This window comes from Pongo abelii, chromosome X (genome assembly GCF_028885655.2).
Source record: "Pongo abelii isolate AG06213 chromosome X, NHGRI_mPonAbe1-v2.0_pri, whole genome shotgun sequence".
In the NCBI taxonomy this organism is placed as follows: domain Eukaryota; kingdom Metazoa; phylum Chordata; class Mammalia; order Primates; family Hominidae; genus Pongo; species Pongo abelii.
This window is the reverse complement of record NC_072008.2, coordinates 12,530,455-12,551,465: the sequence shown is the minus strand read 5'-3', so window position 1 is coordinate 12,551,465 and position 21,011 is coordinate 12,530,455. Positions and strand designations below refer to the sequence as shown.

The 21,011-nt window shown below is 39.4% G+C and overlaps 1 protein-coding gene across 4 annotated transcripts in view; it reads right to left on the bottom strand.

Moving 5' to 3' along the window:
• FRMPD4 (FERM and PDZ domain containing 4) overlaps nucleotides 1-21,011 on the bottom strand; it is a 581,071-nt gene that overhangs the window by 214,171 nt on the left and 345,889 nt on the right. For all 4 annotated transcript variants that reach the window (XM_009234590.3, XM_002831379.4, XM_054544336.2 and 1 more), the window contains one exon: nucleotides 10,289-10,405. In XM_009234590.3, coding sequence (XP_009232865.2) covers nucleotides 10,289-10,405 — 117 coding nt within the window. The remainder of the gene's footprint in view (nucleotides 1-10,288; nucleotides 10,406-21,011) is intronic.

Sequence of the window (21,011 nt, the reverse complement as noted above, 5' to 3'; positions counted from 1 at the left end):
CTGCATCCACATCAATATCTACTATTTTTTGTTTTTTTTGATTATGGCCATTCTTGCAGGAGTAAGGTGTATCCCACTAAATGCCTAAATTCTTTTTTTTTTTTTTTTTTTTTTTTTGAGACAGAGTCTTACTCTGTCACCCAGGCTGAAGTGCAATGGTGCGATCTCAGCTCACTGCAATCTCCGCCTCCTGGGTTCAAGTGATTCTCTTGCCTCGGCCTCCTGAGTAGCTGGGATTATAGGCATGCACCACCATGCCTGGCTAATTTTTGTATTTTTAGTAGAGATGGGGTTTCACCATATTGGTCAGGCTGGTCTCAAACCCCCTGACCTCATGATCTGCCCGCCTCGGCCTCCCAAAGTGCCGGGATTACAAGCGTGAGCCACCGCACCCGGCTAATGCCTAAATTCTTCTAGTGACATTTCTACATCAGTAATTTAAGAAGAGATACTCACTGATTTGTGTATCAGCATTTTCTCTTATGGCCCACTGAATATAAGGCTTCAGAAACAGGCTTATTCATCCATCCATCCATTCATCCACCCATCTACTTATACAAACATACATCTAAACATCTATTCAACAAATACTTATCAACTGCATACTATTTCCCAGACAATATTCTAGGCAGTGCAGACTGATTTTTGTTGGTCTCCTTTATCTCCTGTAGGAGAATAGCCATGAGTCTCCAGTAATTTCTGGACCAAAACCAAATGGTACCAACATATTCAACTCATTAATCCTTTACCCGTTTGGGGGTTTTATGTAGGAATGTGGGCTTGATAATGTGGGAAACTGCAATTTAAATGTTGAGCTTAAAAAAAAAAAAAAAAAACCACCTGAGGAACCTCCCATGAGCTTGGAGCAAAAGGAGATTGGTGTTATAGAAGCTGAGAGAACAATCTAGAACAGAATATCACCAAAAATGAGTTAAGGACATTTACACAGCAGCCTTATAAAATTCCACAATGATAGTAAGCAACATTTTTCCAAAACACGATGGACAATTAACTTTTTGAAAGTACAATGGGGCTGTTTTTCTGTCGACCATTAGTAAGAGCAAATTGCTATGTAATTTTCACCTTCCTAATAATTATTTGCACTTGTATTCAGCATTCCATTGTGACCGGGCTGCCCCCTGCTATCATTTCCTGTCCTCTGTACCCCTCCCACAAAGGTGCTGGTTAGAGGGGGAGAGCAGCTGCAAACCCTGTGATTGATTAGCAGACCTCCTCCCTGTGAATACCCACCAAAAGGAAGGGAGGAGTCATGGCATTTTCATATTCAAAGTTGTACTTCTCTGGTGAATTTTGACATTGTTCCTAGAACAACCTTTAAGGTAGGTCATAGGTGTCAGAGCTATGCAAGAACTGCATGCTGACAGAAGACACATCATAGAGCTTTCTGGCAACAAGTAGGACAAACTGGGGCTCTGAGGTCCATTTTTAGCTCCCTGCAACCTCAGAAAAGTCATTTTACTAATCTCTGCCCTAGTTTCTTTCAAACATAAAACACGTGTCAGCTCCTCATTTCATGGGAGGGTTTTGAAAATTTATCAATTAGTGAATTAAAAATATAAGAATGGGCTCAAATGGATGATGTTTTAGAGTAGGGATTGGCAAAGCACTATGTAGCTCATGGGTCACATCCGGCCCCCAGTCTGTTTTTGTAAATAAAGTTTTATTGGAGCACAACCATGTCCATTTATTTACATGTTTCCTATGACTGCTTTAACACTACCATGGCAGACTTGCACTGTTGAGTCATAACAGAGACCACATGGCCTCCAAAGCCTAAAATATTTACTTTGTGACCATTTACAGAAAAGGTTTGCTGACCTGGCTTAGAGGATTACCTTGGGGTGGGGGAAGAAAAGTATTTATCTTTTTATGAGAAAACCTATCCTTGACAGGGCATGGAGATTGCTTTCTGAGGGAGTCAACAGCTAAAAGCAATCATTCCTCTTTGCTAAGCCTTTATTGAGAAGGCCATGTGAGAAATGATTTTTTAAAAAGAATCAAGAGGTGAGGTTGGGAGGTGATGGCTAAAGGCTAATGAGTTTTTAACAGACATGACCTTCTAAGAAACATGAATGACCAAGGAACCCTGCCATATCCCTTCTTACTTGTGTTACTTCCCTGTATTAGCCAACCACTTACACTGAAAATGATGACAGAAGGAAAGGGAAAGATAGGGCAGCCCACTCTTCTTTTCCTTTCAGTTCTCCCTTACTCACCAGCGAGCCAAAGGGAGGGAGTGTTAGTAGGATGTGTTCATATTAAGAAGTACAATCAAAACAATTGAGTTAGTTGTGTGCAACATTTCTACTGTTCTGATTAGAATGAAAGACATATGCATGTATAAGCTATGAAATACAAATTGTATCATTTCAGTGATTCTTCAGACAAGTTAATGCTCTTATATTTTCATCTGAAACTTTCATCATACAAGGATGATCAGTAAAATTCCTGCTAATAATTTAAAATTTTCATGTGTCTTATTATGAAATGTCATTAAATAGGCTGGGTACAGTGGCTCACGCCTATAATCCCAGCATTTTGGGAGGCTGAGGCAGGCAGATCACGAGGTCAAGAGATTGAGACCATCCTGGCCAACATGGCGAAACCCCAACTCTACTAAAAATACAAAAATTAGCTGGGCGTGGTGGCGCGCACCTGTAATCCCAGCTACTCAGGAGTCTAAGGTGGGAGAATATCTTCAACCCAGGAGGCGGAGGTTGCAGTGAGCCGAGATCGTGTCATTGCACTCCAGCCTGGCGACAAAGAGAGACTCCGTCTTAAAAAAAAAAGTCATTAAATAGGAAATAAAAAACTCTATGACATGTTGACAGATCACAGAAGAAGGGGGAAAGCTTTACATTTTCATACCTTTTCCAGCACTTTTATCCTGCTTTTTGAACAAGGGGCCTGCATTTTCATTTTGCAACAGTCCTAAAAATCATGGAGCCAGCCCCATGTGCTCAGCAGCACCCTTTAAGATCAAAAAGCATTTTTGAGTTTCTCCCAGCCTTCCCAGCCTGAACACCTAATGCCAAACCTGTGTTTATGGAGCAGCCGGATGGCATGCTGTGTGCAGCAAATATGTGACATGGCTACTCTTGACTCATTGATCTGAGTGTTCACTGGCTCCAAGAGTAGTGTGATCTCTTAGATCTCTTATCATCCTTGCAACTGAAGGAGCTCTTCACCAGAAATTGTCCATTGATAACAAGGCTTTATTCAAGCTTTGAGAGGAGCTACAGGATAACGGCTTGGCAGGAACTGCAGTTTCTCACCTTTTGGTGGGCCACAGTATGGCACTTCTGTCACCAGCCCTCCTGTCTCAGTTGCTCTCCCTTTTTTTTTTTTGTTTGTTTTTTTTGAGATGGAGTTTTGCTCTTGTTGCCCAGGCTGGAGTGCAATGGCATGATCTTGGCTCACCACAACCTCTGCCTCCCAGGTTCAAGCGATTCTCCTGCCTCAGCCTCCCAAGTAGCTGGGATTAAAGGTATGTGCCACCATGCCTGGCTAATTTTGTATTTTTGGTAGAGACAGGGTTTCTCCATGTTGGTCAGGCTGGTCTCGAACCCCTGACCTCAGGTGATCCGCCCACCTCGGCCTCCCAAAGTGCTGGGATTACAGGTGTGAGACACCGCTCCTGGCCCTGCTCTCCTTCTTTTATGCTGGAGTGCAGACAATACTGAAAAGACACCTGCCACCAAGGTGATTCCATGTCCTCTTAAGCTCAGCCAATTTACTTGGCAGCAACACCCACACCCCCACGTGGCATTTGGCACAGGCCAGAATTTCTGCCTGTGCCCCAGCCTTAGGCAATAACATCAAAATTGCTCTCTGCAAGGGTTGGCTCAATCTAGAAAGAAGAGGTCCAGAGGCCACTCAAAAAAATCAAGGGTGGCAGGCAGCCCCAAGCTAGTATTTCAATTACAGGCTGTGATGGAAACCTGGTCCTCCAGGTGCTTCTCCTTTGCACAGGTTGGCCATCCCTGTGATACTGAATGGACTTGTGACCCACCTCCTGTACATCCCTAGGGGCTATATACAGCATAGGAGAAGAAAGAGGCGACCCAGTGCACTAGCTAACCTGCTGTCCACAGCTTGGCCTGAATGTGCATGCCCCAACTCTGTTGTAGTCAAGTGGCCCAAGGAACTTCAGATAATTACAATCCCTCCAGATACTCTGACCTGCTGGACAAATAAGGAGAGCAACTCAGGGATTTGTCCTAGAGTGAAGGCCAGATTAAGTAAGCCAGCAAAGTTTCAAGAAGAAATGCATAGGGAAAATGAAACAGCCTCTGAAACAGGAGAAGTTTGCCTAGCACAGCTCTTTGTGCCATATGCCAAATTAGATCTGGAATGATAGAGTCATTTCAGAGCTTTCCTGTTAAAAGCCCTTCCATCAACTCTGCAAACTTACCTTCCAGCTGGGAGCAGTGATTATTAACTAACTCAGCAGATAGGTGCTTTGTCAGATTCAAAAGAAAACAAATCTGCTCCAATGAAGGGAATAAACAGCCCCTAATGTTCAGCCTGGGAAGCTTTTGTATTGACAGGGCATAATTACCTTTTGTTTCATGTAATGATACTATCATATTGACTTCGTTCCCCCCATTCCAAAATTACAATATACTTTCCTCCCCTTGACTGGATGCTTGGGATCTAGGAACTCATTGAACCAAATGACATTTGCTCTTGCCATGAGGCAAGTATTTGCTTTTTATGCAGAACCCATCATGTGTACTCAAAAGCAACATATTTTGTTTAAGAATTGTTCATCAAAAACACCCACAAAAAATGAGGCAAACTGCCTGTTTTCTAACATATTGCTAGTTATTAACTCTTTGGATGCTTATACACCTCACAGAATAACAGAGTAACCTATCACCAAGAGATTTCTCTTATTTCCTTCATGGGCACAACTGTTAATTTCCACAAAGACCTGCAGCATTTTTATTAGCAGAGACAAAAGATAACAACTTGTGTAATCTCTCAGATCAATTTGTCCTTTGTTGGGTGTGTATTAAAACTTAGGCTTGATAAAGTAGGAAATTGGTGTCTGCTCCAAATATAAAAATATCACAGGGGATGATGGGCACAACCACAATATCCACATCCCAACTTTACACCTTAACTCTTCTTGACATTTGAAAAAATTTTTAGAGAAGAAAAAGTTTAAGGGAATTCACCACAGAGTAACAGATAAAGGGACTCCACAGAATAACAGTAAAAGTCTCATGAAATCTTGTAGTAAAAATCAAGAAAAAAATATCCAAAGAATAGCCCTAGAACTACCAAATAATATCTGAAGATAACCTATTAGACTGGGTAAATACTTTGGGGCTCACACAGAAGAATGAGGTAAGGCTTTTCTATTTCTAATTTCCATGATGACAGAATCCTATCATGTTGACTTGACTGTCTTCTGCTGTGGTTGATAAGAAAGGGCACACAAATTACTTGCACTTATTCAGATTATTATTTTCTATAGATAGATAAGCCAAAAATACATTTCACATTGACCATGGAATAGATTGGCAGATGGGAATGACTAAACTACTCCCAAGTTGAGCCAAGCCCATACTAGAGAACAAAGTGGAAGTTTCCACATCTCATTACTAATGTCCAGTCTTCAGGATTCAGAGTTGAATTATTCTGCATTAAGGAGATAGTAACTCAGTTTAATTGCCCACCGTGGGAATTGCTGGTAGAATAATAGAACAGCGTGTCTTGTCCAATCCTCATACAGGGCTACTTTTTGTGTACACAGGATGAAGGTGGCCAGGAAGCCAGCAGGCCAACAAGAAAAAGCCTCTTAAATTTATAACTTGAAAAATCAGGCCATGTGCTTTGGAACTGACCCTCCAGTCTCCTCTCCAACCCCCATCTCTATCCCCAGACTCTAACTTGGCTCATCATAATAATCTATTTTGCCAGCTAGTATTTTAATATTTATTTTGCTCATGTTTTAATTTTTTCCTGTAATTTACAAAACCAAAGTTCCAGATTTATGAATCATGTTACTTTTGCATTAACTCTCCCTACCTTCGCAGTCAAACAAGCATATTTTTACCCAATTTAACTAAAAAATGGTGTTCCTCATTCTCTGACTTTTAAACATGTGTTTTTAAAATACCTTATCTTGTGTTATCCAAACCAGAACACTTTGAGAGCAAAAGGAGGTGCTGTCTGTAATTACTTCAGAATGATACCCATAAACCAGGACTCTCCTGGGTGAATGTGATTGTATAGTCACTCATCTATAGTCTACATCTGTATCTAATCATCTATACCCATATCCATATCTATAGCTCTATCATCTATACCTATAGTCTATATCCATCTATATATCTATACCCATCTATATCTGTATTAATATTTACATCAATGTCTATATTCTCTATCATCTATATGTATGTCCACATCTATATCTATTTCTATATCTGTATCTATGATTGGATCTGTAATATATCTACATCCCTCTCCATCTATATCTACATCTAAAGTTATTATTAATTGATGCTGTTATTGTAACAATCACCTTAGAGTATCTCACTTTCTCTGTTTCTCTTCATTTCTCTTTCTCTTCCTCTCTCCCTCTTTTATCCATTTCTCATTGGGACACTCTCTCCCATGACTCTTTCCTTTTGCTTGTAGTTTCTTTCTTTCCATCTGTCTTCCTCCCTTCCCCTGCTCTGCTCTCTCTTAACTGGTAATAATAAGGAACTGAGAAATTTTAAATTTGCATCTATCGTATTTCTTAAACAATGTTTTCTGTTCCTTAAAACTGCATTTCATATTTCTCCAAGAATATCAACAAAAGTTGTTCTTTCTCATAGGCTGAGTCTCAGTTTTACCATCCGGAAAAATGGAGTTAATCATTTCGGTGTTCAAGCCAAATAAATGAGATCATGTGTTGACAAGTGCTTTACAGCAGCAGCCATAGCTGTTCATTAGAATTACCTGGGGAGCTCCTGAAACTCACTATTTCCAGGCTCAACCCCAGACCCAGGCATCAGGATTTTTTACTGATCCTCAGTCTATTCCAATGTGTGGCCAAGGTTGAGAACCATTAGTTTGCAGCCTATACGGTATTAGAAAAACATATATTAGCATGTGTTTATTGCATCCTTCATTTAACCCCGTGAATCAGTAACTCTATAGATAACAAGTTACCCAGCCCTACCCTAAATAATTGGGTATGGAAGAGGGAAGATGAAATTTGAACACATTTTGAACTCTCCTGGGCCATGTTCTGAAAGACTCATTCTGTTAGAATTATCTCATTATTTAGTTGTTAGACTCTAACTTTGAACACATAGAAGCCAACTTCCTCCCATAGCTTTGTCTGTCACTTGGAATACTTGTAACTCCATCAAAAACAATTGTCTGATGTGGGTTATTATTTACATCCTAAGACGAGATAAAAAAAAATCTAAATTTCTCTTTCAAAAAATATGCAAGAGAGTGAAAAATTCAATGCGAAGGTGCTAATTACTAACCATAGATTAATTTTCAAATTGTCCCTTTAACTTCTAAAACTAATGAGTACAGAAATATTCCACACTGCAAACCTGGGCTCCCGAGAACTCTGATAATTAGATTACCTCTTTGTAATAAACATTACCTGTAAGTTAAAAAATAAAAAGGAAAGAAAAAGAATGATTGTCGTTATTTATAAAACTCATTAGTGATAAAGAACAAACACTTTCCGAAGAAATACTGTTCTTGACATCTTAAAACTTTCTCTGAGAGGACTGTAGAAACTTACTTTTCAAGTAAAATGAAACCACATGGATTTGGAAAAATTACACTGGTGACTTTGGTTTTAAAACTTGCCATTTAGTAATCAGTGCAGGTTTCTCTATTAAGCTACTCATTTGCTCTTATGTTTTAACAGTGGGCATTAGGCCAGTGTAAATGTTAAACTGACACCCAGTCTGGCTCTTAAAAATGTCAGTGATGCTAATGGTAATGCATGAAGGCAGAGCTAGCTGACGTTCCCAGAACCTCTAACCAGTTGGCCTCAGTTTGGGTTTCCACCTATTGATCGAATGACCTGGAATGTATGGGAACCCAAATCCAACCAGGGGAAAAGAAACACTTGTTTTAATCAGAGAAGTCTGATGCATACCTTCACAAACCCATAATCCATATCTTTTAAAAATTATATTTCTTCAGCCCAAAATTTTTATTGTTTTGAGTCAAAGCATCTAGGTCACCTTAACTGAGCCAATTGCACACAGTCATAGCCGTGTTACAAAATAGATGGTATAATATAATATTAAAAAATACCATCTTCCTAGCAGCCTAAGGGACTTGGACAAACAGTATGAAATTATGAATTCAAAATCTGGGGTTTGAGCCAAACTATTGGCCTTCTAATCTTTGAGGTTTCTGGGAGGCTGTGCTCCCACTGCCATTTCTATGATAGTATCTCTGTGAGCATATCCTTAGGAAAGCCTTGGAAAGTCAGGGGGCCACTTTCCAGTCATGTTCAAGGGCATCCTGGATCTTCCTGGGATGGACCCAGGAGCCAAGTAGGTCAGAAACAAACTGTGCTCTGAAGGGGTGGGAGTCCTGTCCCCTGCGCAGCAATTCTAGGGAAGGAGAGAGATTTGGGCTTCAGAGACTGAGAAACTGTCCACAACACTCACATGTGTTGTCCCTGTTGCTACTTTCCAACAATCCTCACTTGTATGTGGTGGTGGGCGGGGGTTGGTACAAAAGACCAAATACCCTAGAAACAATCTTGGCAGATATTTTTTATAAAAATGACCCCTCACCTCACGGTGATCCGGTGTTTGGCTAATCCAGTCCATAATCAACTTGGCTGGAACAAAGAATGTAGCATGCGGTTGTGAAATAATTTTTTTTTCAGGCCTCCAATCTCTGCTCTATTATAATCAGGATAGAACCAACCACGCTTCCTGATTTCAAATCTGTTTCATGAATTTCTTATAATTAAGGATAGTTTGCTCAGGTTGGAGAAAAAGGGCAGTATGGACCCTTGCCATTTTGAGAAATATAAATGCTCTTTTCACAAAACTGCAAAAAAAAAAAAAAAAAAAACCACTCTGCAGCCACTCCAAAAAAAACAGTTTGGTGGTTCCTCAAAAAGTTAAACACAGACTTTAATTTTGACCCAGCAATTCCATATGTTTCAGCAACTCCACACCTAGATATGTGTCCAGAAGAAGTGAAAGCGGGGACTCAAATCGATGCTTGTACACCGATGTTCATAACAATACCAGTAACAATAGACAAAAGGTGGAAACAACCCAAATGTCCATTAACAGATGAATGAATAAACAAAATGTGGTCTATCCACACAAGGGAACATTAAAAAGGAAAAATAAAAAAGGAAAAACGTCTGACATGTGTTACAGCATAGATAAGCCTGAAAACGTTATGCTAAGTGAAAGAAGTCAGAGACAAAAAGACAGATAATATATAAATTTCACTTGTATGAGGTCCCTAGAGCAGATAAACATATAGAGACATAAAGTTGAATAGATGTCACCAGGGGGTAAGGGGAGGGAGGAACTGGCAGTTATTGTTTAATGGGTACAAAGATTCTTTCGGGTATCATGAAAAAGTTCTGGAAATGGATAGTAGCGAATGGTCGTACAACATTGTGGATGTACTTAATGCCACTGAATTGTACACCTAAAACTGGTTAAAATGGTAAATTTCATGTTATCTTTCTCTCTTTTTCTCTCTCTCTCTATACCACAATTAACAAAAAACCAGAGCACCACAAAAATCCAAAACATAAGCCAATGTTACTGTGAGAAATTTACAATAAAACAGATAATGTACATAATCCTTTTAGCTGATTTTTAAAAAATTACAGATAAGAAAGTAACATTCCTGTCTTGACCACTCCTAGAAAACCTTGTAAATGAAATTCTTGCATGTCCAACTTCAGTTGTTAGTCTCAGACAATGAACACAACTTGGCCTAATATTTAACGGTGGAAACTTTTGCTCTGAGCCAGGCTTACCATGCTACACAGTGACTCGTCACTCGAAGATGGTGCCTGTCCAAGAATGAAGCAACCCAACATCACAATATATAGAAATATAAATGTATAGAAATAAATATATAAAAATCTAGAAATATAAGCAGCTGGTTTAAGAGATCCAGCTGCTTTAGTAATGGCCTCCAAATGCCTATGAGTGCCTAATTTAAGTATGTTCATTCTCATAAACAAAGATAAAGAAGTCCATTGGACAAGGATTCTATTGTTCATGCCATCTGTTTAACCTACTTGATGAAGTAGTCTCGCCCATCTCGGTTTGCCGTCATCTCCCATCCATAGGGCGGCACCTGGCTCAAGCCCCAGGTTCCTGAGGGAGGCGGCCAGCCTGAAGACTTCGTCCTGTGGCTGGAAAAGAAAAAAAAAAAAAAAAAAAAAAAGCATTACACCTGACTCCTGAACATTCCTTCTGAGACAAACTCTGGAAGGAGAATGTGACTTGCTCCTCTTAGATTGGGCAATCCCCCAATTTATGTTGCAACAAAAATCGACACATTATCTTTTACAGTTTCTAGTTTACAACTTCAATTCAGCAGCAAAATGAAAGGGTAGGTTCTGGAGAATTTTCTAGGTGCCTGCCTTTCCAAGATCAAGAAGAAAGAGGAAGTAACTCCACGTGACAAGCAGTAGCAATGGGCAGCCTTGAAGTCACAGTCTGTAACCAGAGGCCTGAGCCCAGTTTCTGAAGCATCACTGAATCCTGGCTAAGCCTCCTCAGCCCAGGACCTGCAGAAATTCCTCCTTGCCCTCATGAATGCCCAAGACTTCCTCAGACCTTAACCATACTTCGGAAGGAAGTAAATGATGCTATTTTAGGATGGCTCAACATCCCTCATCACTTGGTCCTTTCACTTCAGATGAAGTTACTCACTGCATAGCCTGTAAAAGCCTTTGGGTGGTTCCAAATCCCAGGCTGGCACCACCGAAGCTGGTGGCAGGGAGCAGTGATGATGCTTTCAGGGACTCAGAGTCTCAGCTACCCGTGAGCCCTTTGCAAAGAGGAAACAGCACCCCTTGCCGTCAGATGACCGCAGAGCAGGCACCCTTCCCCCAGCCTGGTGCCCACTCAGGCTAGTGAGTGTGGCAGGGGCTAACATAGCTGGGCACTCTCGCACTAGGTGCACCCTGAACAACCTCATGTGGTGGCTCTTCCGCAGCAAACATCCAAAGCAGGGGTCTCGGCCTTTCAGACTTTTAATTCCTCAGGATACTGGGCAACTCATCCCTCCCCAGCCCAGCCCTTCCAACACCTCTCAAGTGAAACAAGCCCGTTTCCTGCATGTTTTCTGCAGATGAACTATTTTGCATAATTTTAACCACCTCCATTCCTTTTTCTTAACTTCCTTTCCACTTTCCTACAGCCCTCATAAAGGATGTAGGAACAGTTTTTCTGTTGGAAAAAAAGTGTTCACAAATTTAATACTCGTCTGGTAAATGTAGAATGCCACCATAGGATTATTTGTGGCCCATTGACTACTAAAAGACATGGCAAGCATTTTGTTTCTCTTCTTTGCACAAAAGTCAGCAGTGGCAATTTCCTCTGGTGGTTTTTTTTTTTTTTTTAATGTGCTGCTTCCCTGCAGTGAGAGAACACATGAATTTGCTACCCTGAGGTACTATTAAAACAACAACAACAAAAAAAACACACACAAAACCAAAAAAACCCACCAATTTGTCTACACTAGTAGAGAATGCATTCAAATGCTTTCTAAGGTGGTATCAAGAAAACAAGTACTTACAGGTATGAACACAGTCTATTCTATTAAAAATGTTTCCAAAAGCAATAGTACAGTTAGAAATGGCACAAAGAATATCCTTGTGAGTGAAAGGAGGCCTATGTAGAGAATGCAACAATTTATTCTGGCTTACTCAATTATGTACAGTATCAGAAAGTTTATCTTCCCCAGAGGAGGCTAACTTATTAAAAACAAATAAACTGTCTTTCCTTTCCTTTCCTTTCCCTTTTCTTTCCATTCTTCTTCCCCTCCATGAAATCTTAATCACTAAAGGAAAGACACAGGCTTCCTAATATAATTTACATGTAAAATATAGCATTATAATAACGAGTTGGAGGAAGCCTGAATTTTATTATAAACTACATTTTCCTGTACAGTATGTTCAGGAAGCAGCTAACAACCATTTAGCAAGATGTTTTCAAATAAAGCCTCTTGTCATAAAATACCAAATGAAGTGCCAATACTGGAAAACTCTACAAATGCAAATCAAGTGAATCTAGCTCAAGGAGTATCCCCGATACAAAACAAATAATTGAATAATTAAGATCAAACATGGCTACATGTCTGTTAATGTGTTGACAAAAAAATACATGGATCTGAAAGGCCTTAGTATGATTTAGCAAATTAAAAGTGCAAGTGGAAAAAAAAAAAACACCCTTTGTAAGTATTTATCTATAACAACCTTGAGAAAAGTTAACGACACAGGTTGTAATTGCAGAGGGATTTGGCTCCGGCTCCTATGTAGTGTGATGACTACAACCCCAGCCCTGACAACGGCTAGTATGAGGATTTCAGGCAGTCATAATCCAGGGTTTTATGTACTTCCCAAATTGAGCTGAAAAGAAGCACCTGGCAGCACTTGTTAAATATACAGATTACCAGGTCCCAGAAATGATGATTATGATTCAGCAGGTCTGGATTAGAACAAGAAATCCATGAATAGGTGTGAAGGCATTGAAACAAGTAATTCAGATGATTCTTGTCTTCAGGTAGGGTTGCCAGATTTAGCCAAAAAGCAAAGCCAAACAAAAATATCCACTTAAATTGAATTTCAAATAAACAATGAATAATTTTTAGTATAAACATTAGTATAATTTTATTGTAATATATAGAATATACTTATACCAAAAAGTAATGTTATTATTTATTGAAAATTTAAATTGAAGTAGGCATTCTGTATTTTTCAACTGGCAACCATGGGGTTTGGGAAATACTAGTTCTTGCTACCCTAAGCTTAGGCTGAGATCTGGTAGCATGGGTACTAACTTGTGGTTTGTTAGAAATGCAGAATCTGCATTTTCTTGAGATCCCTATGGAATTTATATACCCTGGAAAGTTTGTGAGGCATCACCAAAATCAGTGGTTTCCAATGTGATGCCTTACTGCACGTTGGAATCCCCCGTGGAGGAACTTGTAAACTACAGATGCTTGGAACCAAAGCCAAGCCACTGAGTCCGAATATCTGGGGATAGGGCCTAGGCATTGGTATTTTATACTACCCAGGTCAGCCAAAGTGGCGACCCACTGCTCCAAGTAACTCTACCTTTATTATTATTATTATTATTTTTTATTTTTAGCTGATTGATAAGGTAGGAGAGGAAGGGTGTGGTGATCAAGAGCAGATATGCTGGAGCAGAGAGTTTGAGAAGCATAGTCCCAGGACCAGCAATAGTGGCATCACCTGGGAATTTGAGATGTAAATTTTGGGGCACCACCCAAGACCTACTAAATCCAAAACTCTGGGGTGATGGGGGTGACCCAGCAATCTGTGTTTAACAAGCTTCCACACAATGCTGATGCCCACTCAAGTTTGAGAAACACTGGGTTAGAACCAGACTCTCTTCAATCCAGGCTCTGCCTTTTATTTTCCACGACCTTGAACGAGTTACTTCATGTCCCTAACCCCCTCAGTTCCAGTTACTCCTTGGTAAAATGATGACAATAGGACCCATTGGGAGAATACTAAGTGAATTTTGTAAAGCACTCAGTATGCGCTATAAAGTCTTTGCTAAATAACTGTAATATAGGACTTTGGGTGCTTTTGCAAGTATGAATGGCTTTAATCCATCCTCAGAACAGAAAGACAGTGAAAGGCTTGGTCACCTATTCTTCTCCATTCTGGCAAGAGCAGGGCAAGAAGCGTCTTAACCAAGCAGTCACACCTTCCCAGAATGTCAGAAGGTGATGAGTTCAGCCATTCTCAAGGCAGAAGGAAACATCAGCAAGTTTTTTACCAGAAATCCCAGCTGCATGATCCTGGGTGCACAGCGTCCATTTCCACCGGTCTCAGGCAAGGCCTTGAGAGTTCTTGCAATTCTGATGTCCTGTGACTTCTATCTGAGAGCATGGCTGTGTGAACCACTTTCAAACACTTAGCTCAGCCTTAAAAATAGCGACCTACATTGGCAGGGCTATTTAAGTCACTTCAGAAACTCCCAGCGACTGACTGAACTGGTTTGTAACTTTGTGCTTTACCCATCTATTGTCTGCAACAGATTGAAACCTTCCTGGACAAAAAATATCTTCATACTTGATAGGAAATGAGAGCAGCTATGAATGGTACAGACAAAGTTGTGGAACTATTTGTATTGCAACCATTAGTGGAAGCAACCCATGGTTTCCTCCTGCGTTCATGCCTCTAAGTCCTGGACAAAATCTTGATGGCCAGCTCGCCCTAGGAGAAGGCAGGCTTTCAGGAGCCACCTGAAGGCCTCTTTGGTATTTGAGTTTCCTTAGAAACAAGGCAGTATCAGAAAAAGGGATGCCGTAGGGGAGAAGGAATGTGAGGTCAGGTTCCAAAGTCCTGAGTCAGATTCAAATTCTGCCACTTAGTAGATTTGTGACCCTGTGCAATTTACTCTAAACTCTCTGTACCTTATTTTCATCACCTGTAAAGTAGAATTATTCTAACTCACTGTTTTTCACTTGGGGTGATTTTTCCCCCAAGGGACACTTAGCAATATCTGGAGATTTTTGGTGGTCACAACTGAGGGGAGGAGGAGACTAGGTATATTGCTAAACATCCTACAATACACAGGACAGCCCCTCAAAAGATAGAACTATCTGGCCAAAATGGCAATAGAGCCAAGATGAAAAAACCCTGCTTAGCTCATAGGACTGTTACAAGAAGATAACGTAATTAATGCACAATTCTTAGTATAGTACCTGGTATATAGCAGGTTCTCAATAAACTTTAGTTGAATAAAACATAAAACCAAGCATTCTCAAGGTTTCTGCTTAGAGTCTAATAGTGATAAATACAACATATCTTTATATCAGAGGGAAAGAGTTCAAATCCCAGGTTTGCCACTTAACAGGCTGGCTTTTCTGGGTTTTAGTTTTATGTGTAAAATGGAAATAATAACAACTAGCTCACAGTGATGTTATGCAGATAAATGAGATACATAAAGCCCTAAAGTACAACGCTTGACTCATTTAGAATAGTCTCATCAAATGGCACATTGTGTTGTAAGCAGTAATGGTCATAGTAATAAGAGTAGCACGCAGCATTTCTAAGGATATAACTGCTTAGGATACTCACAGGACTGCCTCAGCACGCAACAGGCGCCTGCATTATTATTTCCCTTTCAAAGATGAAGAAACTGAGACACAGAAAGAGTGTATAACTAGCCTAATAGGGACAGCAATCTACTGAGCCCTGAGACTTTCTACTCCAAACTCCATATTACTTACACCGTGCCACAAATAAGTGTGATAACAACTTATCAGCTTTCTTATGTATCTGGTCATATTTTGGACAGGTAGCCAGGAATAAGCTGCATCCTTTGAGACCTGGTGTTGAGGAATGCATTTTCTTCATTTCAGATACGGGAAAACCAAAGCTAAAACTCTATGCATTCGGTCATTCATTGGTGACATTGCATGATACTATACAGGTCTAACAAAATAAAACACGATCCAGAATTTTATCATTCTTATCTTTTTGGACTCACAAAGATTATTTTCAGACTAACCCAAGGTTACATAGCATTCTCATTTAGCTTGCTGTAAATGGTGGTTGGATTATAGAACCCCAAACCCTACAGATACCTCAAGGTATCCTAAGATAGTATTTTACATTTGCAAGCAGATGGTATTCAAGGTATGTTTCAGGTTGACATGCAATGTGGGTTAAGGTAAGGAAGTGGAGAGGTGTGAGGAAAATGAATGATAATAGATGGTTCTGGATGAATTTAACAAGCTCCAAGTTTTGAAGACAGCCATGTTTCTTTTGTGCCCAGCTTGATATGTCCCATTGGGGTTAGTAGAGGGTCCCTGGCATGACCCTCAGGGAGAAACTGTCCTGTACAGTTTCTTGCCCCCATGAGTCAGTAAGGAACCGGCTAACCAGGTCTTTTCATTCCATTTATTCGTGCTGTAGACACACAGATAGGTCCTGAATTAGGCTGCTTTCTCTTCTCCCTCAGAACGTAACTTTCTCCATTAAATCAAGCTTCAGTACAGTAGTCAAAGTATTTTGATCTCATACAACAGGTAACAGCTTTTCATTCTACTGTTCCTTATTAGCAGGTTTTGGCACAGGTACATGTGAGGAAAGCTACATTAATAGCCTGAAAATAACTTCAAAGCCCCACAGATAGAAGTAAAAATCATCCCACCAACTATTTTTAAGATGTCACTTTTGTTATGACAAGGAGGACAGGAAAATATAGTAAAGGGGGAAAAGCACACAGTTAAAAACTACTTTAAATATTAATGCCAAGCCTCATGAAAGCAGATGCACAAAAATATATTCATTACAAAATCATTTTAATCAAGAAGAAATGTATTATTAATCAAGAGTTTCACTATGGTAAAAGACATTTGACTGTATATTTTAACAATCAAATTGAAATACTTTTCTGATTATTTTCATCTGATTCATTACGTGATTTACCAACCCACACAATAAAATTAATTATGTAGTTATACATCTATGAGTTTCAGCACAAGCCTCTCACAGCTTGTTGAGTTAGTTACGTTTCTTAATTAGGTATCAGGGAGAATTATTAGGATAATTAAATCTGGGTTAACTGGTCTTCTTCCAAAAGTTTCTACTTACAAAGTTCAGCCTCACTTTGTGAACAATCCAGTGACAGAATCCAGATGTCTTCAGGGTCTGAGGCCATGTATCTATAGAATCCCCAGACATCACATGCAGGGGTTGCCATTAAAGTTAGATGCAGCCCTGCCTCGAATTGGACATTTGAATTTTGTACTGTGCATTTGCATCTCTTAGTTCACTGAATTCTCCAACTCTGTAAACGTGGAAGGACAATTATAAGGACAATATAATTAGCATGATATTGTTGAGGAGATAGCATAGTAGAATGGCTAAGATTCATTGCTCAGAGAGGCATTACAGAGCTAAATGTGGGAACCGTCAACAGGTCAAGTCTTGAGCTCCTTCTGCTAGAATGCTGTTGTACCTGTTTATGAGTTTGTAGCTGTTATTATACTTCCCAAGCATATGATGCCAGGTGGTAGGCTGGGCACTCACCCTTGAGGGGATGGACAATGTCCTTACCTTTCTATCAGTATTACTCAGACTAGTGCCAGGCACATGATAGATGTTCAAATGGGAATTGAATTAATAAATGAATCCAAGCTACATGATGATACTGGCACAGGATGTTAGGATTAAAATTGTAGTTCTCTGCCTTTGAGTGGGTAAGAATACATGTGTGTTGAAATGCCATTTGTTGAATAACTGCTGTCAGGCACTGTTCTAGGCACTTTCACAGATTCTTTCTTTTTAATCCTTAGAACAGCTCAGCAAGAGGGGTTGTTTGCTACTACGTCAGCTCATCCAATAATGGAATAGCATTCAGACATGAAACCAAAGTCGTAGATGAAGACCGACTGCCATAGGATGTAGTTAAATGAACAAAGTTGGTTACAAAAAGGGTGTGCACCATGTGATCCACCTTGTAAAAAAATCTGTGTGCATAGGCAAGAAAAACAGTCTGGAAGAATGGGTACACTGTGGTTAAATCTGGGTTGTGAGATTAAGGTGGTTTTTTAAATTCTTGCATATCTAAATTTTGTGTATCTTATATTGTGTATTTAAATTTTGTGTATTTTTATTTCCTATAGTGAATATATATTACTTTCATACTTAGGATTTTATTTTAAACAAATGAAACTAGAAAACGGTTATGATTCCACGTGGATTCTTGGTGGAATCACTGGAGAAATTGTAGAGAGGAAGTACTGAAGGTGTGAAAACATACAGTGCTGGTGTGGCTCTAGGGAAACACATTGCCATATATTGCCCGGAGTGCATTTTGGCAATCCCTGATAGAGGGCAATTTAGCAACCTCTATCCAAACTGAAAGTGAGCATACACTTTGTCCTAAGTGTTCATCAGTATGAAACATGGCACAACCACACAAAGGAATACTATGCAGCTGTAAAAAGAAGGAATGAGGAAATTCTTTATGTACCTATTTGGGAAGACTCTGAAGATACATTAAAATAAAAAAAATCAATATGCAGAAATATGTACAACCTGCTACTACTTGTGTAAAATCAGGGAAGAATAAAGCAGAAAAAAAGGCCAAACCATGGAGTCTGGATTCAGACAGAGCTGCATTTGAACACTGATGCCACCTCATAGCATCTGTGTGAGCTTAACCAGGTTCCTCATCCTTGTCCAAACATCAGCTTTCTCCTCTGAAAACTAGGACTAATACCAACCATCCTGTTGAATTGTTGTAAGGACTGTATGACATAGGTGATCAAAAGCTGTTATCATTATTACTTGCACACATTCTTTAATGCATATAACAAATATTGATTGAGTGCCTAGTTTGTACCACACGCTGTTCTAGGTGCTTGGAATGCATCAGTGAACAGAATAGACAAAACCAGAGTTATTGACACGTAAAATAAACACCAATGATCACGTAACTTAGACTTTTTTCTTCTAGCCTAGCATCTACAATGATTTGAGTGTGTCCCCCAAAGTTAATGTGTTGGAAACTTGATCCCCAATGCAGTGGTATTGGGAGGTGGTGGGACTTTTAAGAGGTGTTTAAGTCATGAGGGCTCCACCCTCATGAATGAATTAATGCTGTTATTGTGGGAATGGTTTGTTATAAAAGGGGGAGTTTGGCCCCAGAACTATGAGAGGTAAATTTTGCAAGGTTCCATGGTCAGTCTCGTACTGGATATAGCAACCCTATACTATATAGTTCCTGCTGTGTGGGATAGAATGTAGTCTGAGAGATCTATTTCTCTTTTTCAAGCATCCAGTGCCCTCATGACATTACATTTGCTCATTCACTCATTCAAAACGTTTCATTGAGGACTCTTGTATCAGTCCTTTTGTAGGACTAGAGCTGTGACAAGCAGATAGGGTGCTTGCTTTCCTGGACACTTATGGGACTTATAACATTGTTGAGGAAGGCAGGCATCATGGCTCACCCAACCTGGACGTTGTCCTGGCTCTGGGTTGTCCCCTGAATCCCGAGCTTTAATTGAAACTTCTCAGTTAGGAGTTCATGCTGGGAAATTCAGGAGAGAGGGAAATCTTCCTTACATTCCTCAAATTATCCCACACAGACAACAATTTAACCCATACCAATCATTAAATGCTTTTTCTTGCTTCATTTAGGACCCAGTCTGTTGCCTTTAGCGGTAATATGGAACCTGTATATTGCTTTCAGGACTCACCAAATGCATCATGTCATAGAACTTGACAGTGATTACAGAGTTAATGAAACACAGCACTGTTGAATCTGCCAAATGGCCTAATCTAATTTTCAAATGTGTTGTTAAAACACTTTTGCAAACACTCATCATTTTAAGAGATAACATTCATCTTCACATTTCACTTATTTATGGATGACTCATAACCTAATACTGCTACTCACCAAGCTTAGCCAAATCCAACTGGCTTCCCTTGAACATATATACGAAATAGTCAAACATTTTCCAATTTAGCTATTCATTGTGAAGATTATATTCTCACTGTTTGTTGGGGACATGCACATGTATTTTAATTATTTTTGAATTTTATGGGTTAACATATATTTATCGGAATCCTAAAAGTATATCTATTTAATAGCTATCTCCCATTCCATTAAGTTCTTAATTTTTTTCTGAGTAAGAAAACCAAAATATTTCCTAAAAACTATTCTGAGGAGGCTAAGTTCTAAGTCTACCATTGATAGTAGGGATCAGCAAATTTATGTAAAGAGCCAGATAGTAAATATTTTCAGATTCATGAGTCATAAACTCTTTGTACCAACTATTCAACTCCACCATTGTATCAAAAGTAGCCATAGACAATATGGAAACTAATGGACATGGCTGTATTCCAACAAAACTTCATTTACAAAAACAAATCCACATGTGGCCTTCGAGCCATAGTTTGCTGACCTCTGATTTATAATGTCACCTTGAGAAAGTCATTTATTTTTCTGCCCTTCTATTTTCTTATTTTTAGAATGAAGGGGCTAGACTACATGATTTCAGAAGTCCCTTCAAGCTCCAAAATGTTCACCTTGGTTGACTAACCAGGTTTCTTTCTCAAAGGCCATAATCTTCAACAGGACTGGAAGAGACTCTGATACACAAATTGTGCAAAACTTTTTTTTCACTGAAGTAACAGTTCACCACTCAGGGAAAATGAAAAAAAAAAAATTCTATTTTCCACAGCATTTGACCCAAAGATAGAACATCATAGTTCAACCCATCACATACCTGCATATTTATGGGGAGTTTTAAATCTCTGAACCATTGATCTTGTCTTGTAAATAGGGCCACTATTTGGATGAATGGTATTTCAAATATGCAATATGCTGGCAGTCCAAAACAATAATGGAAAAACTCACTCTAGTGGCTGCTTTCCAAAATTCAAATCAAGATTCTTTGGGGCTTGTGGAAACAGTATCACAAGCTGATATTGAAAGGTTTTCAAATGTGATGTTGTAAGATAGCTTTACTATCAAGTGGTGTGATGTCTAATAATGTCCACCATTGTTTTAGCCTTACTCACATTTTTTTAAACTACCAGCTGGTAGTTTTCCAAGCTACTACCTTTAAACTACTAGCTGGTAGTTTTCCAACTAAAGTGCCTATTTTCTATCAAAAACATGTTTGAGTTTGGCTTGCTATCTCAGTGTCTGCTGGAGACCCTTTCTTTACTGCTGAATTATAATCCCTAAAGAACAGGTGTTTATAGTAAACCTGCTGACATAATTAAGAAGGTA